The sequence below is a fragment of the Coenobita brevimanus genome, chromosome 25, assembly GCF_032717465.1.
Source record: "Coenobita brevimanus isolate Jiangsu-jjx chromosome 25, ASM3271746v2, whole genome shotgun sequence".
NCBI classification, from domain to species: domain Eukaryota; kingdom Metazoa; phylum Arthropoda; class Malacostraca; order Decapoda; family Coenobitidae; genus Coenobita; species Coenobita brevimanus.
In genome coordinates, this window is record NC_136978.1 from 2,535,001 (window position 1) to 2,553,494 (window position 18,494).

At 43.7% G+C, this 18,494-nt stretch overlaps 1 protein-coding gene across 1 annotated transcript in view; it reads left to right on the forward strand.

Annotated features, from left to right (window-relative positions):
• The first annotated feature begins 745 nt into the window (after positions 1-745).
• LOC145393844 (transient receptor potential protein-like) overlaps positions 746-18,494 on the forward strand; it is a 35,279-nt gene continuing 17,530 nt past the window's right edge. Inside the window, exons 1-6 of the mRNA XM_080267888.1 lie at positions 746-850; positions 15,822-15,921; positions 16,394-16,509; positions 16,904-17,048; positions 17,683-17,778; positions 18,229-18,371. Of these exons, the coding sequence (XP_080124014.1) occupies positions 15,859-15,921; positions 16,394-16,509; positions 16,904-17,048; positions 17,683-17,778; positions 18,229-18,371 (563 nt within the window). The 5' untranslated portion in view covers positions 746-850; positions 15,822-15,858. The remainder of the gene's footprint in view (positions 851-15,821; positions 15,922-16,393; positions 16,510-16,903; positions 17,049-17,682; positions 17,779-18,228; positions 18,372-18,494) is intronic.

Below are 18,494 nucleotides of genomic sequence, written 5' to 3' on the forward strand. Positions count from 1 at the left end.
ATTTCCCTCAATGCAAACAACACCCTAGTCTATCAGTGTGGTCACCGTCATCGCGTCCTGAGCGCTCTCGAGAATGAAAGGTTGAATTTTCTTTCCTCCAGGCAGCTTTATTACCTTATGCAGACCCCCTCGTATGGAATGAGTTAGTGAATTAGCGCCACAGTATACCGTATATCCCCGTACCCCTTTTCTACTTGGCCCACTTTCCAGCAGTGACACTCATAGCGGTGGCCAGTTATGTCCAGCCGCCCTAATGGGATTCACACCAAAGGCTTCTCTCAGTTGCCTTATACCCACTATTTGTCTCATCATCACTGTTTTCATATTTATTTTCGCTTTCAGTGCATAACATAACGGCGGCGGAAGTAGCAATACTTGTGAATTATATCAGTTTCGTTATCAGTAGGTGTGAAACGTTGCAACTTGTTCGACGTGAGAGTTCTTTGGTTTAAGAAGTGTATGTTTTGAAAATGGACTTTCTCTGAGTTGCCACGTCTTCACCGCATCTCAGAACCAATAATTTCATAATATTTTGGCTTTCACTGCACAAATTAAGGATGAAACCAGTACTAGTTGGAGTCATAAATACATTATTAATTCCGTTTGATGTAAAAAAGTAGGTTAAGATTGGTATAACTGGTTGAGAATTATTTGAATGAGGGAAGTGTGTGTATAGCGGTACTCGGCATCCGTGTAGCGTCTTGGTTGTAGGGTGGATGGGTGGTGTTTGTGGTGTGGTTGTGGTCATTCTCGGTGGTGAGGTGCTGTGAGGGAGGTGCATCCAGTGGGAGGCGTGGTTCTGGCGCCTCTGTCCTGGATTGCTGAGGTGCAGTCTGTTACATCCGGCAAGGTGAGTGTGAAAGAAAAAAACAAAAGAGAAAGACAGACAGACAGAGGAGGGGAAAAAGTAGTAAAAATATGATTAACCTCTTGAAGCAGGTAATTTCTTTATATTCTTGCTATCTTCATCCGGTTAAGTACTTGTAGCTTCCTTGAGTTCAGTAGTATTGTCTGGAGATGTCAGGATTAAGGTATAAACTTGTACGTCATTGTAGTGAAGCGATTTAGGTTATTTATTGCATTTATCCATTAACATTTTACTTGGTGAGAAAACACACACACACACACACACACACACACACACACACACACACACACACACACACACACACACACACACACACACACACACACACACACACACACACACACACACACACACACACACACACACACACACACACAGGTAAATTACACTGACTATAGACCAAGAACTGAAAGGCATCTTCATCTATTTCACTACAATGAGTAATTAGACATTGATCACCACAGCCATAAGAGCAGACCTACTTTTTAGATCTTGGCAAGCAATGACTTTAAGAACTTTGTGATGCTGTGTTCGGCAGTCAACGCAGATTCTCAAAATTATGTGAGAGTTTTATATTTGTTGACGAAAAAGTGTAGTGATGTTATGTTTTGTAGCTGTGCGTGTGTAGATTTCCAGGTGTATGATCCAGATAAAATTTCTCTCTCTCTCTCTCTCTCTCTCTCTCTCTCTCAAGGGATTAACGAAGGCATCACTAACCCTCCCATTTTGAAATCTCCCATACACTAAACAAAACTCAAAAATAAACTACAAATCTACTCTATTATGCTGTAGTGGTAAAATGGCGGACAAAAGACAGAAGTGAAAATCTTAACCTTTTACTTGCCAGGGTTACTGTGTGTGGGATTTTGCCTGATGATTGCTTAGCATACCACCCTTCCCCTACGGGCTCATGGTTGCGAAGCTCGTTGGTCGAGATTTTTTTTCTTTTCGTCCTTTGAGTGGAAAACGATTGTTCCTATAGGGTTAATAGAAAGGTCTGCCCCCCTCCCACCCACCCCACCCAAAAGACCTCCCTCCCACCCCCACCCTTACCCAAAATGCTCCCTCCCATCCCCACTCAAAATGCCCCCGCCCACCCCCACCCTCACCTAAAATGTCCCCCTCCCACCCCCATCCAAAATGCCCCCCTCCCACCCCGCACCCAAAATGCCCCCCTCTCACTCCACCCCCACCCAAAATTACCCCTCCCGCCCCTGCCCCCGTCCACCCCCACTCTTACCCCCACCCTAACCTTTTGTTACACTACTGTCTAGGTTAAGACAACTTCATGGGCTTCTGGTCGCTGTCAGTGCTTGAAACTCAATTTTTTTCTGCTTTATTGGATTTTTTTTTTTATTTGGAAGGTGGAGGAAGATATCTGTTGGCCTTTCGAAAATACTATGAGTTACTGATTTTGTGAGTCGAGGCAGATAAGAACTTTATATTCATGTACAAATCCTTCTAATCGGACGGTCTTTGTGTGTGTGTGTGTGTGTGTGTGTGTGTGTGCTTTTTTTTCATTGCGTTTAAGTGCGTCATTCCTCCTCCTTCTCTCGCACCGCATTTTCATCACCTTTCGTAACCCCAGCCTTGTCATTGGCACATGCTTCACCACAGCCACCACTGTACTTGTACCATTACGGTCGTCACCCATGCGTTCATATTCGTTATTTTAGCATTCATGGGGTATGCGGCCGGTGATTGTACCTGGCTCAGGAAAGATCGACGCCCCTTCCCTGTATAATTCCAGTCACCGTTGGGCAAAGTGTAGCACCCGTTAGCCCGCAAAAGAGGTAGCAGGTGGATGGTTACCTTCGTCCCATTAGCTATTACCACGGGAGTGACGTGACACAAAGGCCCGTAGCTGGCCTTGCACAACACTCCCAGGCGGGAAAATCTACCACATTTGCCATGTAGTCAGAGTCTTGGCTGAGACTACTACTCATACATATCCTACACCATATCCTCTTGGGGACGCTGCCATCTCCATTTTCCCTGAACCTCGCCATCTGGAAGGACCCTGTTCCGATCCTGGTGAGGACTGTCTGCCAAAAGCAGACGACCGCTTGCTTGTAATCGATGGGTTTGTTTGGCCAGACAGACTAGGAAAGGAGTTTTTTTACCCCGTATCTCTGCATGTGATTAAATTTAACTGTTCTTTGGTGTAAGTTGTGAATGGTGGCGTCTTGAAGATTATGGAGCGTTTCCAGCACAGGCAAGAATAAACCTTGTATTTTGGTGAGAGTACATCAGAGGACAAGGACGCAGTGAAAAAATTGATTGAACGCCGTGTAGGAGAGTTATGCCGTCTGCTGAATGATCCTCAGGTTTGATTTGTATGCAGTGAATTGGATGAACATAACAGAAGTCTTAGTTTTTCGTGTTATTGTTCACAGTAGTTGTTATCATACTAGACAGGATTATTATCATTGAGAAGTCCTCGAGTGTAGTTTTGTTACTGCCAGCATAGAAATAATTTGTTATCTGGGGCAATAGGTTACAGATTACTACCAGTACTTTTTATGCAACCAACTAGCAGTACTTTTTACTCCCTGTGACATCAGGAAATTCTGTGAAGTTATAGTTTACCAAAATACCCTGAGTACACGTGACCTGGTTTGAGTCGTGTAGTAAATACTGTTGCTATGAAGGATGTATTAGTAATTCCAGGAAATGGATCGTATGTGCAGTTAAAATGCCGTTACCTTCAATCAGAAGCGTAAACACAGGATCATTACTTAGAATAGAGATACTGTTAAGTACTTTATCAGCAAGGTTCGTTAGGTCTTACTGTTAGTATACTTCATTCACACTATCCTGGCCCATATTTTCATCTTTTTACAGTTTATTTCCCCTAGCTCAGCGGCAGAGTAAGGCAATACTACTGATGTACACGTTCTTTTCATAGCACACCTTCCTGACTAGCTCCATATTCCAGTGCTAAAATACTAATACAACTCAGAATTCAAGATGGAGAGATGGCAGTTTTAGTCGAAGCTGGAGTAAAAGGGGTATAGTTTTCAAACAAACATATCAAGTAATCTACCGTCAAAGTATAACAAGGGAAAGTCTGGCTGACCGTTTTGGTGGAATGAATCGCAAAGGTTATTTCATCGCAGTTGTAGCTCCATTAATAGTTTTGGATTTTCGGTACACTGCTAGGTATGGACTAAGAAATCTGAATTTGTGAAGTGCCTTAAATTATCTTCCATATCTCCTTTCACCAGTCGTACGCCCTCCTTCTTCGACCTTGCATCATAACAGCATCATCTGTTTTCCTCGGCCGTCGTAATGGTTCAGTGCAGTGGTAACCCCTTCAGTCCGGTGACCTATCTTTGATCTTGACATCAGCAGACGATATTATTCATCTTAGGTCATAGTTTTCAAGCTGGAGAGATGAGGTATCTTATTTATTCCTCTGCTAACGGGCTGCGCAAAACTGAATAAATGATTATGATAGAAGTAGAAACAAACTACTATATTACGTTCTCGAGGTGAAGGGGATAATATAATAACCTGGATAGGGAATGAGATGGAACTTGTCACCCATTTCCATTTTGGATTTCCAAATTACAATTCAATCACTTTAACTTGACCCAGATTTTCATCCATTTGTAGCTGCTTTCACATGGCGCAGTGGCAGAAAAGGACATTACTGCGGCTTTCTATCCTTTTCATCTCATTTGTGACTAGCATCATATTCTAGTGTTAATCTGTCGTTATAGCTCAGCATTCAAGATGGATGGATGGCAATGTTAGGCCAAGGTAAAGTGAACAAAGTATAGTCGAGTGTAGGGTTGGCGGTGAAGTCACGAGGCAGCAACAGGCGCCCCTCAAAATTGCTGTCCAGGTGTGTGGAGGGGGATTATAGGCACTTATACAGATTCCGTAATGCCTTTCCGGTCACCAGCACAACCCTTCATTGCGGGTGAGGCAGGGAACAGTAGCCTTTCCTTTCACCCGTCCCCACCCCCCGACCTCCATACTGCTCTTTCGCTCGGCCGCCTACCTCCCTGTACTCTTCCACATTCCCTGCTCTTTCTCTGACCCTGCCCCCACCCCACCCAATATAACTGTCATTCTATTCCTTCATTTTTTGTAAACTTGTAAAGATGCTCTTTCTTAAACTTTTGTGCTGTTCTTGCTCTCTACCACGATATTTTCCCATTCCTTACAGTGGTTGTTCTCCTCAGCCGCCCTCATTCGTCGACCCCCATGTTGCTTTCTCCCTCAGCCACCCTCTCTCTTCGCCTTCCACCTTAACCACAATTTTTCCTCGCCTCTTGGAGTGATTCTTTCCTTTACCGAGTATTTCCTTTCCCCTTCTGGGTGTCACGGGGTTTTTATATAATATCACGGTAATTTTGATATAAATGGTTAAATATTATTTAAATTGATAATAATATTCAATAATATTGAAGAGCAGAGACAATGATTGTCTTGCTACATCAAGCAACGATTACTTTACGCTGATTTGCTAAGATTCTCTAAGAACGAGAGTTTATAAACTTTCTCAACAGTACACAGCAGAGACTAATTACTCACAATTGCTGAATTACTGTACTGTTAGCCTCTGGAGAAAGTTACATCACCCCTGACAATAAATAACTAATACTAATAATAATAACATCAGGTTCTTGCTGATGCATTAACTCCTGGCACAACGGATTTTAAGTTAATACAAGACTGGTCTAAGTACCAGTTATGAAGGCAAACGTTTATGCAAGCTAGGAGCTATATGGGAAATAAGCTTAATAATGGAGAAATGAAACAAGATTTTTACTCTACATTAAGCTCAAGAAATAGAACTGTTAAATTTATTAATCACAAAAATAAATTTAACATTACATTTCAAATCAAATCAATGAGACGCACTCGCTCACTCACACAGAAGCTAAATACTTACGCCTAGGAAAAACACCTTAACTAAGCTCTTAAAACTACAAAATACACAAAAGAAATACCAGTCGATGAATACTATGTATCACCACTAAGGTGGGAGTACCGGGATTAACTGTACTAATGGAGCGTGGGGTGCTAGCTGACCTCTCCACTTCTGAGCACAGACCCTTTCTCCGTCACAGCAAACACAAGACTGAATTCAAATACATTGAATGGGCAGGACGCAAGGCGTGGCTAACGGTTGAGGGAAGCAGAGGCAAACGATAAAGAAATAATTGTATCGCTCAGTAGCGCACTTAGTGACGTGCATTAAATCGGTCACTTTTTGAAAACGGTGACGAATTATTTGAAAAGTATACCCCGAAATGGAGAGAGAAACGGTTAACTGAGCGATACACAGTGAGTTTTCCACTATTAGTTCGTGGCTTCTCACAAAAAGGAAATGTCGCGAATTGATTCGTGACATTACGCCCCATGAAAATTAAATCTTTCTTCCTTCAGAAGAAAGATTTCAATATACATACATATAAATCCTAACTCAGTCACACAAGATTCACACTGTGGTGTGTGTGCTATCCTGCTACAGGAGAAAGTCGCAGTCGTCAGTGAGCGAAAAAACCTCGTATTTACGTTAATAGAAGCAAGCTTTGAGGGAAAAAACTCCGTGACGACGGTGAAAATCCTGTACTCAGGTCAAACTGAGCGAAAATTCGCTACATTTACACTGACAACTAATTGTTGTGTAGCGTGGTGTATGTAATACACGGTGTAGGTGTGACAGTTGTAGTGTAACTGTACCTACGTGTAAAATGACACAGTAAATAATATGGCGACGACGAAGGCAGAGGAGAAGAGGCGGCAGCGTGCGGCAGATGATCAGCTGGCCCGCACAGCAAAACTGCTACACCCATTGCTGAACCTGCAAAACCAATTGAGGTGGAGCATCAAAAGTGTCAATGAGACAAAATTCTTATTAAGTTACAATTACTCTCTCTGCCTAGCAGTCAGTGCTACGACGTACATTCGAGGTCGCCATTAATTATAGCACACAATTATGGTCGGCAAGTTGAGAATCCTTGTGCAAACTCGGGTCTTCCATAGCCTCGAACTGCACACGGGTCCTCAACCTGTGCCTTAACCTACAGTTCTTATATTAATATCGGGAAGCTGAGAATCCTTGTGCAAACTTGGGTCTTCCATAGCCTCAAGTCGCCTCTCAACTTCCCCCTTAAACTACGGTACATAATATTAGTATCGGGGAGCTGAGAATCCTTGTGCAAACTTGGGTCTTCCATAGCCTCAAGTCGCCACTGCGGAGTTCTCTCTCGAACTTCCCCCTTAACCTACAGTACTTCTATTAGTACCGGGAAGCTGAGAATCCTTATGCAAACTTGGGTCTTCCATAGCCTCAAGTCGCCACTGCGGAGTTCTCTCTCGAACTTCCCCCTTAACCTACAGTACTTCTATTAGTACCGGGAAGCTGAGAATCCTTATGCAAACTTGGGTCTTCCATAGCCTCAAGTCGCCACTGCGGAGTTCTCTCTCGAACTTCCCCTTAACCTACAGTACTTCACTAGTACCGGGAAGTTGAGAATCCTTCTGCAAACTTGGGTCTTCCATAGCCTCAAGTCGCCACTGCGGAGTTCTCTCTCGAACTTCCCCTTAACCTACAGTACTTCTATTAGTACCGGAAGCTGAGAATCCTTATGCAAACTTGGGTCTTCCATAGCCTCAAGTCGCCTCTCAACTTCCCCCTTAACCTACGGTACATATATTAGTACCGGGAAGCTGAGAATCCTTATGCAAACTTGGGTCTTCCATAGCCTCAAGTCGCCTCTCAACTTCCCCTTAACTTACGGTACATAACATGTATGTACAGGCCCTGGACATAATGTGTCCTGTGGGGCCAATGGGCGAGACGTCAGGTCTGCACCCACTTCACCACTACCCTGTCTCTCAACTGACTCAGAGATTACAGGTGTGGTTATAAATGGCACAGGAAGGGCATGTCCCTGAGTAGTGGCGATACTTTGGCACACACTGCAGGAACGGAGAAAACTATTTATGTCCCGTCCCATCCCTGGCCAGAAAAAGTCAGCTCGGATATGGCCCTGGGTCTTCCTTTGCCCATGTGACCTCCTGAGGCTGAACAATGACCCCATTCTAACACTGCTAGGCGGTACTTTGCGGGAACGACAAACTGCAGTCGAACCTCGCCTCGGGTGTTCGTGACTCACGGTAGAGCCGTCCTTGTTTACGAAGGAACTTGGCTCGACCTCCCCGTGAATACTTTATCACTCGACCCTTTTGTTTATTCCGCACGGCAGCAAGTGTCGGGTCAGAATGTTGTTCTTGTACAACAAGTTGACTGCACATCAGATCTTGCGGCGATTCAATGATCACTGGGGTGACACAGTCTGGAGCCTCAGTCATGGCTCGTGTCACCGCAGCAGCCAAAGTCTGAGTAGCGCCATCGGAGCAACTATCCTTGACTCCATTAATATTGCCTACTATTAAGTCAAATAGAGGCTCTGGCATGACAACTGCAAGTGTCGTACCAGTATAAAATGGAGATGCCACCTGGATACATGCCTCAGGGAACAATCTCACTGATCCATCAATAAGGCTTACATGGATCTGTCGACCTGTATACTGCTCAGGCCGAACTAGACTCTGCTTAACAGAGCAACCTGAGGAACCATTGTCTCTCAGGACCTTCACAGGAATGTCTCCCACAAACCCTAGCTGAACAAGGAAGGTACTGTCACCTGTGGGAGGGCCTGTGGAGGAAGCAGCTAGCCACTCATGAGGCTGCTGAATTGATGTGGCAAACATTGTGCCTTGAGGAAAAGATGGAACATTGGCCATCTGTGGAGGGGGGTTCACTGTCACTGTGGGACTAGTGAACTGTGGGGAAGTACCCACACTGGTAGGGACGTGACCATCAGGCTGCTGCTGAGGAATGAAGGCTGCATTCGCTTCCTGCCTCTTTTGAGCTGGTGGTGAAAAAGTTTGTCCCGACGGTCGGTTGCGTGGCTGATACTGCTGCTGGTTAGGGTACTTGTTGTACCTCTTCCACTCAGGTTTCTGAGTGTTTTGCCCCTGGTCCTTCCACTGCGGTTTTGGACCTTGGCCATTATTCTGAGAATGGCCTTGGTGCTGGGATTCAGTCTGAGACGGCTTCCCAGACTTGGCAGTATCTTTTCTGCTCCAGGTGTTTTGCTTACGAGCTTGATACCCGTATGCAGTAAAGAATGCGTCAGCCTTCTCTGCCATTTGGCTGGCATCTTTCACCTGGCAGATCTTAAGCTGTGCTATGAGCTCAGCAGGCCACGACCTCTCTAGCTGTGTACGCAGCATAAGGTCAATAATCCCCTCACGCGTGGAAGGAGTTTCATCTTTCTCCATCCACTCATTTAAGTAAGCTGTGAGACGATCAAGGAACTGAACAGCTGTCTCCTTGTCTTGGAGACGAGCTCGTATGAACTGAACTTTGGCGTCGTCTACTGTGAGACCATACGCCTTAATGAGTGCAGCTTTCATCATCTCATATGTGAGATTGTCTCCACGAATTCTGTGGAGAATATCGAGGGCAGGGCCCTCAAATAGGCTAAGAAACTGAAGCCGCTTAGCTGCCTCATCCAGTTGATACATGTCTGCCATGTCCTCAAAACGAGCTATGTACGGCTCGATTCGCTCGCTTTCCTTGTATGAAGGAAGCTTGATGCGTGGGGTCGCCAGGACATGTGCAGGAAGAACGCTCGTGGAGCTTGGACCAACTGCACCAGGCGTGTCTGAAGCCAAGGAATCTCGCTTGAGCTTCAGCACTTCAAGTTCATGTTCTCGTTCTTTCTCTCGTTCCTCACGCTGTTCTCGCTCGTGTTCCAAGTCGAGTTCGCGCTGTTTTTGCTCGTGTTCACGCTGTTCTCGCTCGTGTTCCAAGTCGAGTTCGCGTTGTTTCTGCTCGTGTTCGCGCTCCTTTTCGCGTTCCTCACGCTGTTCTCGCTCGTATTCGCGCTGTTCTCGCTCGCATTCGCGCTGAATCCTACGCTCTTCACGAGCATCTTTCTCACGTTCTTGCTCGTAATTGAACCGTGAGAGAACGTAACTCTGTATTTTCTCTGGGTCTGTGAGACCAATATCTTTGGCTTCCTGTACATATACAGCTGTAGCCATGATGCTAGCTCAATTTACTAAGTAACCGAAATCGAGTACTGACTGCTTAGCGACGAATACTAATAAACACAAGTAAAGAATACAGACACAAGCTAGTGGTGACCAGTCTTATCTAGTTAACTGGCAAAAATAAATCAAAAATGTAAATGACTGGGAAGACTCAATAATAAACACAATGGGTACGGCGACTTCCCAGAAGCGAATAAAATTGTCTGGCGTTACCAAAAATAAACTAGAGTTAAGTATTCTTTTGATTAATAAAGCAAAATTCACTTGCTAAATTAAGGGTAAACACCAGTAAGCTTGTGCCTATAAACTTTAATGATAAATACCTAAATATGAATGAGTGAGCACTATCTCGTGAATAGCTTTAGAGCTAGGAGTTAATATCCTGGAATGAGGTCGCCAATTGTCACGGGGTTTTTATATTTTCACGGTAATTTTGATATAAATGGTTAAATATTATTTAAATTGATAATAATATTCAATAATATTGAAGAGCAGAGACAATGATTGTCTTGCTACATCAAGCAACGATTACTTTACGCTGATTTGCTAAGATTCTCTAAGAACGAGAGTTTATAAACTTTCTCAACAGTACACAGCAGAGACTAATTACTCACAATTGCTGAATTACTGTACTGTTAGCCTCTGGAGAAAGTTACATCACCCCTGACAATAAATAACTAATACTAATAATAATAACATCAGGTTCTTGCTGATGCATTAACTCCTGGCACAACGGATTTTAAGTTAATACAAGACTGGTCTAAGTACCAGTTATGAAGGCAAACGTTTATGCAAGCTAGGAGCTATATGGGAAATAAGCTTAATAATGGAGAAATGAAACAAGATTTTTACTCTACATTAAGCTCAAGAAATAGAACTGTTAAATTTATTAATCACAAAATAAATTTAACATTACATTTCAAATCAAATCAATGAGACGCACTCGCTCACTCACACAGAAGCTAAATACTACGCCTAGGAAAACACCTTAACTAAGCTCTTAAAACTACAAAATACACAAAAGAAATACCAGTCGATGAATACTATGTATCACCACTAAGGTGGGAGTACCGGGATTAACTGTACTAATGGAGCGTGGGGTGCTAGCTGACCTCTCCACTTCTGAGCACAGACCCTTTCTCCGTCACAGCAAACACAAGACTGAATTCAAATACATTGAATGGGCAGGACGCAAGGCGTGGCTAACGGTTGAGGGAAGCAGAGGCAAACGATAAAGAAATAATTGTATCGCTCAGTAGCGCACTTAGTGACGTGCATTAAATCGGTCACTTTTTGAAAACGGTGACGAATTATTTGAAAAGTATACCCCGAAATGGAGAGAGAAACGGTTAACTGAGCGATACACAGTGAGTTTTCCACTATTAGTTCGTGGCTTCTCACAAAAAGGAAATGTCGCGAATTGATTCGTGACACTGGGCTCTTTCCTTACTCCTCCCTGTGGTTTTTCCATTCATCCATCCTTCATCCCCACCCCTTCACGTTGCTCTTCTGCTCAACTGCCAGCCTCTCTTACACATGTAGGTCTTGCAATAGCCCATTTGTTTCCCAACACATCATTTGGCTTTAGTTCACTCGCCCACCTTTTTAATAATACTTCACGTGGCTCTTCTTATACACCCTCTATCACTCACAATTTTCAGTCTGTCCCCGTCGACCCCTGCTGTTCATCCCCTCTTCCTCTGTCTCATCATGTGGCTCTTCATTTTACCCATCCGCCTCCCTCCCGCCCAGTATCCATTTGGCGTTTGTACAGCTGATGAAACGTTTTGCTTACCTCTCATGCACTGTAACCGTGAAAAAAAAAAAATGCCTTTGTATCAGTGATGAGCAAGCTTGAACTGATTTTTGAAACTGAAGTGCGGGGGTGTGGTGCAAGGTGCTTCCTCTGTCCTTACACTCGTACAGTTTGTGAACTCTTCGGACACTGTACTACTTATTTCATTATCCTACTTCCATTCTCTCTCTCTCTCTCTCTCTCTCTCTCTCTCTCTCTCTCTCTCTCTCTCTCTCTCTCGTATTCATCAACCCCTCCAGCCCTAGGACGTTATTCTAATTTTATCCCTACTGTCCAGACGGTTTTATCCAACTTATTTTTTTTTTTTTTTCGAACTGGTGGGGTAAGATGTAGCATTAATTAACCCTTTCACTAACAGAGGGATCGCCATAGCTGACAGTAATCGTCTGGTGGCAGCAACAATACTGTAAACATTAAAGAATCGCAGGTATATCCCGACCGATTCATTACATGTAAATAATGGACACTGTCCCCCCCAACCTCCTTTCCATATCACACTTTGTTATTGTTTGCTCCATACGCGCTTCTTACCCTCTTGATTATACCTCTAGAATTCAGAATCTTTCACACCTTACATCCATTTCTTCTTGGTCTCCATCTCGCTCGCTTTGCGTCTCACAATCTTACCAATAGTGAGAAATAATGCGGTGTGACAGAGGCCCTTGACTTACATATTCCCCCCTTTCCCCATTCTCCCTCTCCCCTGTCTCCCTTCCCTCCCTCTCCCTTTTCCCCTTCCCCCTGGTGACCCCGAGGGGAATGTGGGTCAATTTGCGGGGCTTCCCAGGTCATATATGGTCGTCAGTATTGCCATCTCGTATTCACACTATTACTACAGCACTGGGACTTGCTGTGTGTGTATATGAATTAGCGAATGTAAATGTTTAATGAGGGACTCTGTGTAAATAAGGTAATGTATTTAATGACTATGTAAATGAGCAAATGTGAAAGTGTGGGAGTGATAGGGATGAATGTACGATGAAATTTTAATATGTAAATGAGCGAATGTGCCAGTGTAGAAAGGGGAATGTATAATGAAATATGTGTAAATGGGCAGATTGTTTAATGACTGTTAATGAGGCACTATGAATATGGAGGCAATTCCTAAACGTGGGAATGTAAATTTGTACCCTTTGGTAATTACAGCAAAAGACTTCCCTAGCTGTAGTCGTTGCAGTTACGAATTAGTCAGCGATCGATTTTGTAATTTAAATGCCATTACCATAATTGCATTGTATCGTGTACACATAAGATGGTTTTAAAAGTGTAAAGTGCAAAATAAATCGCAAAGTGAGAGGTGTTGTGGAGCCGTCGATGCTACATGGAGAAGACGGTTGGTGTGTGTGTGTGTGTGTGTGTGTGTGTGTGTGTGTGTGTGTGTGTGTGTGTGTGTGTGTGTGTGTGTGTGTGTGTGTTATAGAGGTTAAGTCAAGCTGAACGCACTATGGTTGTAAAAAGATCCCAATTGAACAGTAATTTATGCCTTACGGGTGAATCCCTTGGCGTGGTGAAGGATTGAGGGGCGTCAGAGGAGGTTTGTTGGTCTTTGTATGGGTTGGGGTGAGTGTGTGGAGCGGCATGCCCTACTAACACTATTGTCTCAACTCTTACACTGGGTAGGGTTTCTCTTGGCTCAGTGCTATAGCCTTCCTTCCTTCCTTCCTTCCTTGCTTTATCCATCTCCTTCTTCCTTCCGTCCTTCCTTCCTTCCTTCCTTCCTTTTATCCATGAGAGTGAGTAGGGAGGGAGAGTGGGGAGTATGATAGAGACGGTATGAGAGTGGGAGAAATTAGGGGGGGGTAAGGGTGTATGAGGGGTGAGGGAGAAGATGTGGAGGAGGAAGTGTAAGGGAGTAAGGAGTAAAAGAATGATACGAAGGAAAGCAAACAGCAACAGACACTATGGTCCATTCGAGGCTCTTTGTTACAGAGTAGACTGTGACCACAAAATCTAATTCTACATGCTGAAGGACTAGGATAGTAAAGCTAAAAGGCTCCCCTCGCCTCCAAACCCTCAAGGAAAAAGTGAGAAGGACCATCATGCAGCAAGGAAAAACTGACGTGGAAAATTCATAGGAAAGACTGAAAAGGAAAAGTTACATTCTGTTATACTATATTTATATAAGCTACCAGTTTGAATGACGTGAAAGAGAAAGTAATAAAGTAAAATGAGTAATCAGATAAATAAATAACTCAGTCATGACATGATGTACGGGTACACTGAGTTAACGGGGTGTTTGTCGACACGTTGTGGAAACTGCACAGAGTGGATGTTCAGGGGTGGTGCGGCAACCTTTCCTGGTCCTTTTAAGGTAGGCACCGGTCAATCCCCAGTTCCGTTTGCTCCACCTTGAGAAGGAACCTTTTCATGCGAGACAAGTATACAAGTTACCTCCTGAAGCAGTGACCCCTGATACATTTTTAAAAATCCTGATGATCGTCGCTTAACTAACAGGGACCCTCAGTGATCCACAGCCCATCGCAGGTAGAAAGTAAGAGTAGTGACTCAGAGCTGTCTGTGCTTATACTACTTTATGTGCGTTTTAACAAATTGATAAATATATTATGACGTGACATGACGCTGTGTACGGGTATATTAAGTGTACAGGGTGTCTTGTAGACAGGAGGGGAATGAACTTTCTCGTAGCTGGTAAAAGTAAGTCTGTTCCAGATATTTACGACTCTGTTGAAAAGAAGTATTTTGCTTCATGGGACTGGAAACGTTGTTCCATAATTTTGTGGCAAGTACTCCGCAGTTTGTTACATATATTTACAACCGTATTAAAGAATAAATGCTGAGCTTCATGCGACTGAAATCGTTTACCAATAATTTTATGACCATTACCTCTAGAGTAGTGTGAGCGATCAACTGTGAAATATTTATCGATGGCCATATTATCGTGTCCTTTGATTGTTTTGAATGCTTGAATTCTATCTCCTCGTAACCTGCGGTTCGTTAGGGTAAAGAGATTCAGGGCTGTTAAACGTTCCTCGTATGGTTTATTTGTCAATCCAGGTATCATCTTTGTCACTCTTCTCTGTACTATCTCAAGTTTCTCCATATCATTTTTATAATACGGTGACCAAAATTGAACGCAGTACTCCAAGTGTGGGCGTACCAAGGAATTATACAAAGTGAGGACGATATTATCGGATTTATATTCAAGTGCTGTACCGATGAATCCAATCAGTTTATTGGCTTTTATCACAGCTTCTGTATATTGTTTGCTTGGTTTCAAGTCATTTCTTATTATAACTCCTAAGTCTTTCATGGTTGACCCAATCAAGTTGGACATTATTGATGTTATTGAGGAAAGGGAGGGAGTGGGTGATAGGGGTTGGAGGGAGGGAGTGGTAAGGGAGGGGGTAAGGGATGAGGGAGGTTGAAGAGTATAGGAGGGCTTTAGGTTTGTGGGTTGCCATGTTTAAGGGTTGTTGATGATGATGATGATAATGATGATGTAGCCATAGGAAGGAAGGAAGATTTGAACCTGGTAGACTACTGGCTGAAGCTGTCTTTCACCACTCCACCATGCTCCATTTAAGTAAGGGAAGGGAGTTGGGGGACGTTTGCATAACCAGTCTGTGCCGCCACGTGAATGCATCCCTCCCCAGCAGCAGTGAGGGTGTGGGATCATTATACAAGTGATGGTGAAGGGTTTCCGTAGTGCTGAGTACGACAGACTAACAGGACTCACTCCTATTAGTCCAGCCAGGAAGTACCATACCATCTACTTCCTCTTTCCCTTAACCCACTTGTACTTAGCCTTCGTCAGTGGTAGGTACTTAGGACATACTTATTATTTTATGGTACTGGAACTCTGCTCTCTTGACATAATATAGGTGTATAGTTTTTTTTTTTTATTTGATGATGGTATTTGTAGTTGCCATTTTTGTATGTATTTATTCGTCTGTTATTAATTTGTATTTCCTCTGCAGGGCGAAGGTAATGGTCAAGTAAAAGTGTTTCATGATGACGTTGGTTATAGTTCACCGTTTTCTTATGTATGTCTTTATTAATTGTATTATTTGCGTATCTTTCTTTTTTTAGGTCAAAGGTAGTGGTGAGGTGAAGGGCCTGGTGCAGGATGGGGGTGAAGAATGGCGGGGCCGCGGGGTCCCAGCAGAACCTCACCGATATAGCCTCTGCTGTGAGTATCTGACACATCTGATACTCATATTGTAGGTGGCAGAGCAAGCTTCCTAGCGCCTTTTCCTTTGTGACTTTTTTAGCGTATTACACCTGGACTTTTTCCTGTGATCAGAAGCATACAAGAGGCAGAATATATCGTCAAGAAAGTGGTGTTACGAAATTTCCAAAGCCATGTAGAATATACTTCTCATCTCCTATATATCCGAAGCCTATATATTGTTATACTGTACTTTAAGTCCTTCTTGCCTCACGTCCTGACGACCAGACTCATCTTACTCATGACCCCGACTCCCACAGAACGTGACCTCTTGATCACAGTTTCTGCCAGGAGTCCCTTACATCTTTTGCCCTACCTCTTGATCGTGACTCCCACAGAACTTGACCCCTCTTTCTCTAAATCTTGACTGTGACCTCTCTTGTCGTATCACCCTGACCTCACTTACCGTAACTATTGCCCATAACCCCTACAGAGCTCTGTGGGTGGGGACCTGGACCTGGTGGAGGCGCCGTCTGACATCGTGCTGACGGAGGCGGAGAGGAAGTACCTTCTATATGTCCAGAGGGGAGATGTGGCCTCCGTCCGCAGGTCAGTTACGGTACTACGTTCTTTGTGTGTGTGTGTGTGTGTGTGTGTGTGTTAGGTTTATTGTTCTGCTTACTTTTAGTCTCGTTTTTGTGGTTGGTGGGGGCATTCGCCGTCCACTCACTTGATGTGGTGCTACCTTCAGGTAACCCTAGACTGAGTGATAAGTAACCCAGAAAACCATTTACTACGCTGGGTGATAACCATATAACCAAGAAGTAAACCAGCTGGATGTGGCCCATAAGGAATGAAATCCAAGGGGGGGCTGGTAACTCACCTTATAAGTCTCAGCCGCAAAACCTAGCCTTGAGCCACTGTGCTCCTGATAGGACAATAAAGCATTGGGTGATGATGATGATGAGAATGAAGTCTGCTATACGACTTTCCTCTTTTGCAGACACTTGGAGCAGTTCAAAAGTCGTCCCCAGGAGTTAGATGTCAACTGCAAGGATCCATTGGGCCGCTCCTCCATCGCTGTGGCCATTGAGAATGAGAACTTGGACCTCTTGGAGCTGCTGCTAGAATTTGGAGTCAAGCCGAAAGTAAGTAGAGGAGATGGAAGAGGTATTGAGGAGTAGGAGAGGAAGGAGGAGTATTGGGTATTTTTGAGTTGCAGTAAGAATTTGGAATTAAGCTAAAAGTTAATAAAGATTGAGAAAGAAAAAGAAGAGAAATGAAGACAAAATGTTTAAGTTAAGAGAACAGTAGCTAGGCCATAAGTGGGATGTATTGTTTTAAGAGGATATGGGAATGATGGTTAGAATGGAAATTTTTAGATTATTTGAATTCCTTCACTAGTTTAATATATTTGAAATTTAATATAAAGATGACCAGGTGATATTATTTGTGTTTGGGGAGACTTCTCAAACTGCAGTTGTTGGATATAGTCCTCATTAACCCCTCAGCTACTTGGGTGTTCACCTGATCTGAATCCTGTATTATCATTAGGTAATAGAAGAAGGATGATGTTGACGGCAAAGGTGGAAGTTATGGGTCAGGTTGTTTGTGAGGCTAGAGGGAGAATGACTAAAGGAAAGCCAGGCAGATCATTTGGGGGATGAGAGAGTTAATTGTGGGTGTGGTGGAGAGGGAGATGCCTTTAGAGAAGTGCAGTCTAGAGTTATGAATGGGAAATATGATGATAATGATGATGATGATCTTTTCTTTTCCCCGCAGGATGCTCTTCTCCATGCCATCTCTGAGGAGTATGTTGAAGGAGTGGAAGTTTTGCTGGCATGGGAGGAGAAACACCACAAGAAAGGAGAGCCTTATGTCAGTATCAGTACCCTTACTAATATTAACCGGTTTAGTCCAGTGATGCATTTTTCATTTTATTCTTGTTATTTACGGAAAGCTGCAATGATTGTACTTGTATTGCAAAAATTAAATTGGACACAGCTCTGGTATGTTAATAAATGTCTTGAAAACTTTTTGCAATATACTGTATAATGATGAGTTAGTAATTTCATTTTTATTTTTTGTAAACGTCCTCCATTTCCCTTCATACACTTGCTTCCTCTTACCCCTCCACCTGCGTTTCTTTGCCAACTTCCCCTTCCCTCTCCATTCCCCCTCTCCACTCACCTTTCCTTCCCATCTCCATTTTACTTTCCCATTCCTTCCGTACTTCCCCTCTCTCTAATTTCCTTGTTCCTGTAAGTCCTTTGTGTATCCTCCATTCTCCTTATCCTCCCACCCTTCTTAACTTCCTCGTGGCCTCAGAGCTGGGAGGTGATGACTCGAGAGACGGCCACCTTCACCAAAGACATCACCCCGCTCATCCTGGCTGCCCACCACAACCACTACGAGATCCTTAAGCTGCTCCTTGATCGTGGCGCCTCCCTTCCCATGCCTCATGATATCAGGTTAGTGCAGTGGGTAGGGAAAGGGGAAGGTGGAGGAGGATGTGTGGGAGTAGGGTAAGGTAGGAGGTATGTGTGGCAGTAGGATAAGGTGTGGGTGTAGGATACAGTTGGGGAAAAGCGTGG